General features: G+C 38.3%; 1 protein-coding gene across 3 annotated transcripts in view; it reads left to right on the forward strand.

The window, feature by feature from the left end:
* Window positions 1–12479, forward strand: part of MAP2K5 (mitogen-activated protein kinase kinase 5) — a 140265-nt gene that overhangs the window by 78870 nt on the left and 48916 nt on the right. For 2 of the 3 annotated variants that reach the window (XM_074917412.1, XM_074917416.1), the window contains one exon: window positions 8913–8942. The exons of the other annotated variant lie outside the window; for it this stretch is intronic. In XM_074917412.1, coding sequence (XP_074773513.1) covers window positions 8913–8942 — 30 coding nt within the window. The remainder of the gene's footprint in view (window positions 1–8912; window positions 8943–12479) is intronic. 3 annotated transcript variants of the gene reach the window in all.

The following is a 12479-nucleotide window of genomic DNA, read 5'->3' on the forward strand; positions in this document are numbered from 1 at the left end:
GAGCTTTCAAGGGTTGGGAGTTGTTTGTGACATTTGTGTTGAAGTGCTGTTGTAAGCAGTATTTCAACAGTTGTGTGCATTCCCCCATATAGGAACACCAGTATATATCCAGCAAACATGCCTTACATTTTGTATTTCAGGCACATATAGATATCTTCCGAGCAGGGTTAACACTGACCACATGCAATGTCAGCATTATGGAGTCTTAGACTCTTCAGCACACTTGGGCTGGGAACGCAGACGGAGGTGTAAGAGGAGCTCATTAAGACCACAAAGGCAAAGAGGAGGAATGTGTTTGAAAAGGATGCTACGAGAGAAGCAGCTCTGCTTTAAGATGATTCTCTTAAAGCACTTCAATCTTTAAGATGTTTAGCTGCATAAAACTGATGTAAAGATTCATGTATATGTAATCAAGGAGAGGAGGTTTCAGAATAACGCTTTCTAAAGAGCCTAAAGTATGTTATCAGTCATGTATCAGCTTTGAAGTGATAATGGTTCGATATCAAGATTGTGAGCTGATCTGCAGACCATGATTTAGTCTTCTGCAGGATTTCACTTATGTGTGGATGTTATGGTTGGTCTTTCATTAATTTTACACCCTTACCTAGACAATAGCAGGTAGACAGATCTGGGGGGGAAATCTGAGACCCGAAGCTTGGTGGTACAGCTTAGCTTCTGTAGTGGCACTGGAGGCTTGGTGAAGGTCTGGTAGAAAGGGCCACAATCATGATGGGGCAGCTGTCACTGCTGGAGACAGACATGGACCGTGCAGTGACCTACAGTGTCAGAAGCTACACTGAATAGAAGCAGGAGGAATATTAATTAAGATAGCCCATTAGAAGATGGCAACGGTCAAGCTTGAAAGGGAAATGAGAAGTTGCATTTAATTGCTGTGCAGAGCAGGAGTCTTCGTATTGTCACAAAATACTTGACTGAAGTGAGGTATCTGCAATCAAGTGACAGTTCTTACTGGAGTTCTCCTTGCTTTTTGTATGCTTGGAATGAGCAGAATCTTATTCTGCTTGTTTAAATGTCCTTGCCATGGCAATGCTGCTGGTGCCAGTAGAGCCACTGAGAATGGCTCGTTGCAGAAGGCTCGAGGTCATCATTAAGCAAACATGTGAAGAGCAGGATTTTCCCATTCCTACGCTGAGGATTCAGGAAGTTAATGCATTAGATGGATCTGGGCACATTTCAGTAGATACAGTATGATGTGTCTTAAATCACTCTTTTTTTCTTCTTTTTTTTTTTACTTTTTTTTCTTTCCTTACTGAATTCCAGCCTTCTCTAAACTAATAAAAAAACCAAGCCTCACTTCTGTGCCCAGCCATCTAATAACCAGCAATGCTTGGATGTGATGGGTGTTTACTTTGTCACTGCAAATCACTCTGAATAATAGTAGAGAAAACTTAAATCAAGTGTTTCTGAAAATGCTGGATTATGATCTCTGTGGGCTGACATCCCTCTGCCAATATCAGGGCCTCAGGCAGTGTTGGTTTCTGTGGCTCCAGCCCTTGGCCAGACAGACTTTTCCTGAAAAGGAACCAACTTCATGAAGAAGATGTTTAATCTCTGGCCTTTTTCTGTTTTCATGAAGTATGGCTGAGAGCAGACTCATGTCTTGAGCCCTTGGGTCTCGCAGCATGGACCACTGATAATTGCATAGGTATAATTATTTAGTAACAGGCATCTTTCATAAAAAAACCCAATAAAATAAAAAGTGCTTTTTTGCATGAGCCTCATCCTGTTACTGTGTATTTTTAAGGAGTATAAGGGTGATGTTTGTGACATGTGGACAAATCCTTGCCTGCTTTGCTCACCCATTGAGTGTGGCTGTAACACAGGAAGAATTTTGCTCAATAGCTTGAATTGTTCTTATCGTAGAGTATGTAGTTTTAATCACTCTGTACAGAATGATGTGTTTCAGAAACTTGTTCTTAGGAAAAAGCTGGCCTAGATTTTTTTTTTTTCCCCTCCCTTGAGCTATTTCAAGCAATTGCTCCAAGCAGTGGCCATTAGCTCCATTTCCTTGTCTGTCGTCTTCATCGGCCACCAGAATGAAGACAGACAATGTCCAGCTACATCACGATCTTTGTGGTAGAGGAATTAGAAGTAAAGGTACCACTGCCTGAGGCTTGGGTCATGAATTAATAATTGCTGTGTGGTGGGGGAGGCCCGTCAGAATAGCTGAAAACAAGGAAGTTGCCTCGCAGAGCGCTATCAATCACTCAGTGACCATAACTTCCAGTAATTAGTGTATTTTATGGGCCTTTGCTTCAGTGACTTGGAAGCACATATGCTCCACTCACAGCTAAACTTAGCCAGAGTAATATTCCAGGATGATTTATCCGCTTGCTGCACTGGGATGTAACCCTATATTAGGTGAAGATTGTGAACTAAGCTGCAATAAAGTGTAAGTTTAGGTACAGTTTGCACAGGTTGAGACCTCGATGTATCATGTTTCTCAGCAATTGCTCCTAGGCCGCTGTGGGCAGTCTGTGCAGCAGCGAGATAAATAATACAGTTCTCTACCTGGGTAGGTAGATGGGTGGACAGTTAAAAGATAACATCAGCTGTGGTATATTTGTAATATATACGATTATGTAATATAGATTGATGGTCCCTGTTCCTATACTGTGTAGTATAGCTGTTTCTACTTTTAAAAAGTCAAAAATTTAGAAATGTGTGTCAGTCGAGTCTGCCTTTCCCTGTTATTTAATCAGTTTGTAATGGCAGATGAACTCTCTTGTGCCAGTGGGGATGGAGAACAGCTGAAGTTGAGCTGCATTTCCACCAGCACAACCAAATTTAACATTTTTTTTTCTTTAGGTATTAATCTAAATCCAGCGAACAAATACGCAGGAAGCCTCTCTGCTCAAACAAGTGGTCTCATTAATCTTTATGGTCCATTTGTGTGAATTTTGCAGCTGACAATTTCCATAGATTGGCCCTGAAAGGCCCATGTCCCACCTTTTTCCCTTTAGAAAAGGCACTGCTATTCTGAGCAACACCTTTGAAGACATAGCAGTAAAAGCCTGGTAATATAAGGGATTTGTGGCAAGGAAGAAATGTGCAATTTAATCATAATTGTCCGCAGTCTTTAGTTTGCAGTGCATTTACTATAGTTCATATTTAAAAGAAGTCAAAGTGAAACTAATTATCTTTAATTAAGGTGAATTAGGCTTTGATTTTTAATATATTTTATGTAGAGAGATCTCAAACTCATCTGCTCAAGCCAAGGAATGTCCCAAAGGTTATTAGGGCATATTTCTGTTGGGCCTGATGGTATTAGTAATAACCTTCCTCCTCATAGTCCTAGACATGAACAAATATGTCACTTCATCAGTCTCTGTTACCCGCGCTTATGCCCCTCCACAGGGGTCGCAGATTCCACAAGTTATCAGCTAATGGCGTTATACATTAAAAATTGAAGCTTTCCTCACTCCGAGGCCTTTCAAGGCTTTGTTCTTAAGCCCCAGACACTTTGGAGTGCAGCTGCAAACTATAGGCAGAAGATTAAATTAATTTGTAACTCTTTTTTCGTCCTGCATTACTAAATCCTGCACATTTAATTGAAACCCTACTTCAAGATGCTTTGTGTTTCTGTTCTTCTTTGTTGTCAGTTTAACCTCAGAAGCACTTTAACGCTGGTAAATTGCTGTTATATCCTTTTGGATTCTTTTTTTTTTTTTTTTTTAACTGTGTAATAAGAGGACAGTGAAATTGATATTAGAAGGAAAGAAAAATCTTAGAGTAGTTTTTGAGGTATTTAATATTTATTAAGGTCCATACCCTGCAGAGTTTCAGGTGATTTTAAGCCATCTATCTAGGAATGTATAAATTGGTCTTGGAATGAAATTTCACCTAGGGAATTTTATGTTATCCAGTAGTTAAGTCTGATTTTTAAAGTTTCCTGTGTCTGGATGTTCCAAAGTGGCGGCTGCTTTTCCATAAAATGAGGGTTTAACTGCAGTGCACAATCTAAATGCAAAATCCTTAGATGGAAATTTAATTGTGTAAAATGTGCACAAGGTAATTAAGAACAAATTTTAGAACATTTCAGACTATAAAGTCCTCCTTCAGCTAGATCACTAGCGATATTGTAAGTGCTTATTTTCAATTTGCAGTTATGCTGAGAAACATGGAATGTGTCTAAATTAAGAGTAAAAACATCCCATGCTTTTCAGTATAACTGTAAATTAAAAAACAACTTGCACAACATAGACAATAATCTAAGTGGGAGACTTTATTGCCTGAGTGTCCTAAAAATATGTTTTGAACTTCCTTCCCTCAGTCACTTTCTGAACAGGTTATGGACCAAGTTACTATTGTAATTCTTATTAACAATATACCAGCAGGCATGTAAAGGGCGATGTAGAGAAAGCAGTTTGTTAGTGAGGATTTCTGCTTTTCCATTTTTAGTTACAAAATTGTTAATTACATTATTTCAACAAGTCATTTTAATTTTGTGTGCACTTATCTGCACATTAAATGTATGTATTAGAGCACAGGTTAGAGTTGCTTTCCAGCCCTTCTTATGGCTGCTCAGGACAGGGGGTTTAGGCAACTGCCTCTACCAAAACCACCTGCCTCAGGTTCTTTTTGCTTTCCCCTGTGTGTTTTTAGATATAGTTTGATAAAAATCGACATGCATGCATGCATGCTGTACCTCTGCCTGGTATTTAATAATCTGGGATTATTTCTCAGTTTATCAAGTACTGGTTTAAAATCTGACAGTGTGCCCTGTATGTCCATCGGCACCTCTGTCCAAGTCTGGGGGAAGGCTCCTATCAGGTGCACTTGGAAGTGCACATCATTTTTCAGGGTGCAACCTCACTGAACACCATAAGATGAGTGTTTTAAGTGCTCTAATGGGCTACTTCTATGTCTAAGAAAGTAATAGTTTTAAAATCCTTCTCCCCCCCGCAAAAAAAAAAAAAAAAACAAAAACAAAAAAACCTTACACAGACATGTAGTTGCTCCCAAGTTAAATGGTGTAGAAAAGTGTTATTCTGACATATTTCTTGCTGATATAGTCTGATTCTCATTTGTATTTCCATACCATGCTGGCATTGCAATTTACTGGGCCTTTTTAAACTGATGTTTTTTACAGTTCTTGTGTAGTGGGAAGGTATCCATAGGGAAATGAAAAGAACCAGCTTCTTGGAAGTTTAAGCATTTCCTTCTCCCCTCCTTAATATCCAGAGCTACATGAAATACTGATCAGTTCCCAAACTAACTAGTAATGCCTTAAAAACAGAATTGCAAGTCCCCATGTTTCATCATGTAAATGCAGAGGAGATAAGTTTCTGATAGTGTATTTGTTTGGTAGTTTAATTTTTTTTTTGTATCCTGCATTGGGCTTGTGCTACATGTGTTTATATGACTTCCTTGAGACAGATGATAGAGTATGAAAATCCCTTTAGTGAAGCTCTAATCTGTTTGTTTTGGGGGTTTTTTTCTTTACTTTAACTGTGACACTATTTATAAATCTAAATCTACATACAGAGGTCATTGGTTGGCTGAACTTAAACCATTTTACTTAGTAAATTTAATTAAGAAAATACAGTGCAACTCATAAGCAAATGAGTTTTTCCTAGTTTTAAACCAAACCACCCTCTTGAGTGCTGATTGCCTTGCTCGACCCCTGGTGATATAGAAACAGGCAAAATTAAAAAGGACATTAAAGCTTCATTAAATCTGAAACACATTTAGTACAGTGACATATCTGCAGGCTATTTCAGGGAAGATTACATACTCTTTGGTAAGTTTCTTAATTTATAATACCTTGACAATCTTGCAGAGAGGAAACAACTGACTAGATGAATCAAGTGATGGTTCTGGGGATGCAGAACTGGCACATGTCCGTGGCTGTATTGCTTTGCAGTTCTCAGTCAAGGAGCAGCTTCACTGAGAAAAGTGTTCGGTTTTTAACAACCCCAAAGAACTTGTTCCTGATGCATTTCAGATTCCTTGAAGCTCATTTCTCCACCCTGTACTTATGTCTGGCAGAAAACTGCTCTTTCCCCAATTATTCTGCTGCCTTTGGAGCCCCTGTTGAGGCACGTGGAGGTCAGGGAGAGGAATTGTCAGTGAGAATGGAAATGCTTAGTTTGAAGTCATCATCAGGGCAGTGGTCCTTTTTCTGCTTAAATAAAATCTGCAGAATGATGCCCTGTGTATATAGCCATAATTATTTTCTTGTTCTACAGTGGGGTAACTATTACATTCCTACAAGTAGCTATTGTAATGCCTATTCTTAAGTCAGTTGGAAAAAATCAAGATTTGTTTTACTTCTGTTCATGGAAGACTGTTTGGCATTTACAGGTTTATTTCTAGGCATTTACAGGTTATCAGAGTAACAGTGCTTCTAGAATCTTGAGCAGCTTGCTGGAAGTTAAGGATGGTCCTCCCAAAAGAAGAGAAGATGAAAAAAGGGTATGTTTTAGTAGCTCCTGGTCCCTAGGAGTGAGCATAACAGAAAATGTAGGGTCTTGGCTGAACTATTTAGCAGTGTATTTCAAAGCCTGCCATCAGAGAGTGACACTCTGAGCTGGTAGAAGCTGTGAACCAGACACAAGTGGATAGAAAGGATGGCAATGAGGCCTGCTTGGCTCAGGTTGGTTTGTTACGAGGATGGATTTGCTGCAGAGAGAAGCACTGTTTTCAGCACTGCACCAGAAACAAAACTGAAAGGCAGAATTCACCCCAAACTGCTGAGTCTCAAAGGCAAACCTGGAAGACAAAGCACAGAAGAAACCCAGAGGAGGAAGACAGGTTAAATGGTATCTCTTTGGAGAATCTGAAGAGATCTTACTTACATGCTTGTCACCTTAATGATGATCCTTTTTCCAGTGTCTCTTATAAGCCTGATTTCTTCTACATTCTGTAGGTCTTGGTCTTACAAACCAACATAACGATCTCCAAACAGAAGTCTACTAGCAGATCACAACTTTTGGAGAGATCAGTGGCACGTAGAAACATCTCAGAAAAACTACTTATGTTACTGCTAGTAGGAATCCTTGGTCAACACCATACTGATAGAGCAGACCATAATGGCTCCTCCTCCTCAGTCATTATGCAGACTCCCACTGATGAGATATTTAGGAAAGATTGGGGTGAATTTTCAGTGATTCATGGAAGTTTAGATATGCAGTTCCTATAGCAATGATGTCTCTGTGCAGTAAGTAAGTGTTCAGAGATGTTGTACAAACCGAGTAGCTCCTTTAGAACGCCCTTAATAGGCCTGTAGATTGTCATGATAAATACTATCTCAATATTGCAAAAGCTTCTTTTAAGAGAGTCACCAAAAAAATTGCTTCATCTCTTTGGGTTTCTCTTGCATGTCTCTTATACAAATGCTTCAAGACCAACTCTGCTTTTGTAATGTCTTCCCTGTGAGGATCTGGAAGAACTTGACTGTATTTGCTAAGGCTCACAGCCAAATGGCTAGTATGATACTAGGTTTGGACAGCAGCTGGAATTGCAGAAAGGGCACCATCTCTGCTGTTTTCTCATTGCTTCCACTCATGGTGTCAGCTTCTTATTACCTTCTCATGACCTTTCTCCTGAACTGGTGAGGCTTGAGTATGTCTACTGGTGTTCGCCCCATCAGTTCTCCACCTTGCTACAGGTCTGTCTATGCCTTATTGTTCATACTTAGGATAGTTTTGTGCTGCCAGCCAGGCTGAAATTTCATCGCAGGTTAGCACAGCTACCTCAGCTGCAATCTGGCTAGGTCAAGTAACCACGGCACTGCGGAGCTCAAATATCAGTGGCTATACAGGTGCCATGAAACAGCTTTGACCCAGTGCTGGTGTGTGGTTCAGCCTTCGTAGTACATGACACGATGGGTTAGACCTTCAGCATTGATGCTGTTACTGAGTCTGATATGAATGTACCTAGTTTATCATGCAGACAAATCAGTGATAGTAGAGCATTCATAACCTTTTTGGTAGACCTCCTTCTGAAGGTTGGTAAGGGGAGGATTCACAAAGGCCAAGCTGAGTGTAGAGAAGCTCATCTGACTACGGCTTCTTGTAAACTGTGGAGAGAGGTGGGCTTACTCAGAAAGCACATCAGAACAGAGCTGCTCTGATGCCATTTTGAAGGAGTCCCTTGTCCTTCACTGAATAGTAGACAAAATAACTTAAACCAGTTGTAATTTGCTGAAATCATTTCTAAGGTTCAGATACCAAATGGGAAAACCTAAAGTTGTACGAATAATTTATCATGGAATATTTATTTGCTATGGCATTATGGCAACAGTAGCATTGTTGTTGGGTATAATACTGCTCCTAGCAGATACCGTAGTAATGCATCGATTAACTTACAAAACAGTGTGGGCAACAAACTCAATTGATACCGTATGCATTTGAAAGTAGATCTAAAAAAAAAAGACAGTGTCATCTTGTGGGTGCCACGATCTCGCTCCAGATCCCATTGACATGTTCCTAGCTGGGTTTGACACCGATAAGGAAGCAAACCTCAGCTATATAACCCAGATTTTACTCTGAGCTAGTTAAGGAAGGACTTTGGGAGTTCAGTGCATGCACTGCAATACCTGTTCATTGCAGATAATTATCGGTAAAGGTCAGTGTCGTTGGCCTCGCTATTGAGGCTGAACTGGTTTAATTTAGAGAGTCCTCGGGAACTTGGGCATCAAACAGTGTTACTGAGTGGTACAGACAAAAGAGCTTGAGAAATACAGAAATATTCAGAAACATAGAACTGTAGGCTAATTGTTGTGAATGACTCCATTCTAAATACAGCTCTTTGTGTGTTTTCAGAATTACTGTTGCTGACATTTTCCAATTTATACAATAGTAAGAGTTGAGTACTTTTCTCTCTTTAAGAAAATGTGCCCTCCATGCAAATCTATATAACTAGACAAATATTATTTCCTTTCCCAGCTTGCTCTTGGGAGGTTTCCATATCCTCAGGTAAGATTGTTCATTACTGCTGTTTGCCACTGTGACATTCATTCCTATGTATGAAGGTGCAGAGAGCAATTGTGAACATTTGAGCCACATACAAATAAATCTGTCCTGTTAAATTGAAAAGTGGTATCTTGAAGGAGTCATTTAGAAGTCTCTATTGATTTTTTTTTTTCTCTTCTCCAAACTCTAGATTTTCTTTCCCTGGAGACAATAAAAATTATGATGATGTTAATGATTGTTCTGTTGTGAGATTAGAAGATAATCCAGTATGTACAACAGTGCTTTTGAAGCAAGAAGGTGTAGCTACTCCTTTTTTATATTTTAATTCTTAATTCCAGTTTTGAATAATAGTACAAGGGTCTAAAATCTTCTCAAATCAAGAAAATAATGTGAATGGAATACTTGAGGGAGCTCTGGATCCTCCCTTTTAAGAGGACCTAATATTAGTATTTTATTTAGATACTGACATTTTCTAACTTTCCACTGACCTAACTCAGTTTCACTGAAGTTGGTGGTAAAGCTATTTCCATCTTCAGTGGCAATGGTTAGGCCAATGCTGAGCCTGCATTACCATGTAGTATTTTACTTTGTCCGTATGCTTGAAAAAACATCAAGCTCTGAACAAAACAACCAATCCAGAAATAGGTTTGATGATTACTTCAAATTTGTATTGCAAGATGAATATTAGAATTCATAGTAACAAATTATTCTGTAGTTCTTCAAATTATTCTTTCCTGGGAGAGAGGGGAAAAGTGAAGTGTCCAGGGACGAAAATGAATTATTTGAATGTGGGTTTTATGTTTTTGTATGTTTTATGAACACTGTTTTCTGCATCTTGGTCTATACAGATCAGAGTGCCTGGAGGCATGTCTGATTTAAAGGTGGTGTTGGTCTGTGCTCTTTAAGCATCTATTAACTTGCTATTATTATGCAAATAACTGTTGTAATACACATACTAATTTATGCATGGTTAGATTATGCAGATGCCTCACAAACATGGTTATTGAATAATAGGCTGGGACTATATCTCTCTCCCATTTTTATAAGATGTTTTAAGCAAATTCTCCTGACACTTTTATGGACTTGCAAAGGTTTTGCATATGTGGCAATATACTGATTTTTCACCTTCTCATCTCCTTTGGAAAATGTTTACTGAGAGAGCTGTAGCGGGTTAGCAGAACATACTTTGCATATTTTATCCATATTTTAAAATGTACCCTCTCCTTTGAAGAGAGGATTGAAAAAGAAGCTCTTGTGTTGAAGTGTCCTCCATACGTTGGCATACTCACTTGTGCTCCTTGTGTGTCTTGATGTTCATTGTAGATGGTGTATTATAACATAAATCCAAGTGACATGGGATACAATTTAAGATAACCCTCTGTTCGCAGAAGTGTTGGAGCTTGGGGAAAGAAGTTAGAGCACATACATTATGTATGATTCGAGACAAAAATTTGTTTTCTGAATTGGGAGCAAAACATGATTGCTAGTTTAAGATCCTTTTTGCTATTCTAATTAGAAAAGCGGATCGGGTTTGTAAAAGAATATTTGGCAAGTCAGTAGTCCATGAAATTGTATATATTTTTTAATGTAGAACAGTTGAGGAGGTGAAACTTTAAAATGTAGCTATTAAGCTTTTCAAGTAACTGCTTTTCATAAGGATTTTTATGTGAAGAATATGTATTTTAGGCATGTGTTTACATAGCTGGTCACAAGAACCCTTAGAAACCCACTCTGATTAGGGAGATAATTAGTAGGGGGGATTTTTAATGTCTAAGTACCTATTTATCTCCCTACAAAAGGGCCTGATTCTGAAGTCACTCACTTGAGTAAATTCTCCTCACTTCAGTGGGCTTATTCAATGAATGAAGCTAATCATATGTGTGTTTGCAGAATTTGTCCCTAAATAACTTGAAGTTACTTCTCTCAGAAAATAGGAAGTATGGATACATGAACACCTGAAATTTCCTGCAAATTAATGTTTGTCTCCAGCTGTAGCTGAAAAAAAAAAATTTTTTTTCCCTTTTTCTCTGTTTCTAAGACACACACAAATGGTGTGTGCAAATTCAGTTTAAATTAATAAGATTTATAGAGGGGGTCATTGCAGTGTGGAAATTTGGTACTCCTGCAATGTGCCAGTAAGACTACAGGATGATTTTTTTTTCTGGTCTTTAGTAGACTATTTTAATGATAGAACTTACCACTTATTGTTTATATTTACTTTGCTAATACTTACACATTACACTATCATTATTTAATCTTCTGTTCACAATAAAGTCTTATCTTGAAAGCACTTAAGCGTGCAAGCAACTACTCATGCAAGTGAATTTGCTTATGGGTGTGTTTAGAGTTACTGTAAATTTTTTTTGTCTTGATACGCAGCTAACTTCATAATCTGTAGCTAACTGCTGAAAGTAGTGATCCGAACAAGGAAATAACAAATAGTAATGATCAGAACAGACTCTTCCACTGTAAAAACTTTGCACAGGAAACTCTAATCCTTAAAATGAAGTAAATTTCTAAAACGGTTATGGGGTTTATTGTTTTGTTGTTCATTTTCCTGGCATGATGTTGCAATGTACTATTGTTTGCTTGTTGTAACGTAAAACTCCTTTTGAAAGTTATAGGGTATGATGCTCACAGGATTTTCCATAGATACAAATATAAGCACATAAAGGTATATTCTTCCCTGATGTGTTTGCATAACTCTGTTAAAACTAATAGGAATGGGGCATGCACTCAAGCACAAAAATATATGCTTTTGAATAAAGGCCTTTCCTACGTAAATATTTAAAAAAGAAAGGAAACCCATTTCACCAGACCCAGTTGCTAGTCCATAGTCTGTCCAGGTTTTTAAGAAACTGAAGAAGGCATGTAGGGAAAATAAGTTTCAAATCACTTTTAAAAGTTTAACGTGAATTTATGTGATTTTGATTTTACATGTCTATGCAGAAAGAACTGTAAAAAAAAAATAAAAATCCAAAAGGCCATGGCACCTCACAGTATATTTAATTAAATGTTAAGTTGGAACCCCAAAGATGTACAGTGGCTGAACAGACTGCAAGACGTACAGTTAATCACGTAGATTCAAATTCAGTGTATTGTGTAAAAACATGATGGGGCAATGACTTGTTTAATGATAATGCAATTTAGGAGAAATGAAAAGAATTGCCCACTAAATATTCTCGGCTTGTAGTCAAACTTTATACAAAGCAGGATGTTAAAAGGACGCTGCATCCATTAGGGAAATACTCCAAAGAAATAGGCAGTACTCAGCTGCCGAGGATTTAATCAGCTACAGGAAAGTGCGGATTACGATGACAGTATTTAAGATACTTCTGCATTTAGAGAAATGTTTTCCTTCCTTTGGCTACAATTCCAGGCCTCGCTTAATAAATTACATGAAAATGACCTGAAGTTTAAAAAAAAAATTTTAAAAGCCACCAAAATTCCTGTCCCCCATTCGGCACCCTCCCATCCCACTGCTCCCCCCCTCTCCAAATCTGAGCAAATACTGCCCCTGGTATTGTAAAGCTTTGAATG

The sequence above is a fragment of the Athene noctua genome, chromosome 13 (genome assembly GCF_965140245.1).
Source record: "Athene noctua chromosome 13, bAthNoc1.hap1.1, whole genome shotgun sequence".
In the NCBI taxonomy this organism is placed as follows: domain Eukaryota; kingdom Metazoa; phylum Chordata; class Aves; order Strigiformes; family Strigidae; genus Athene; species Athene noctua.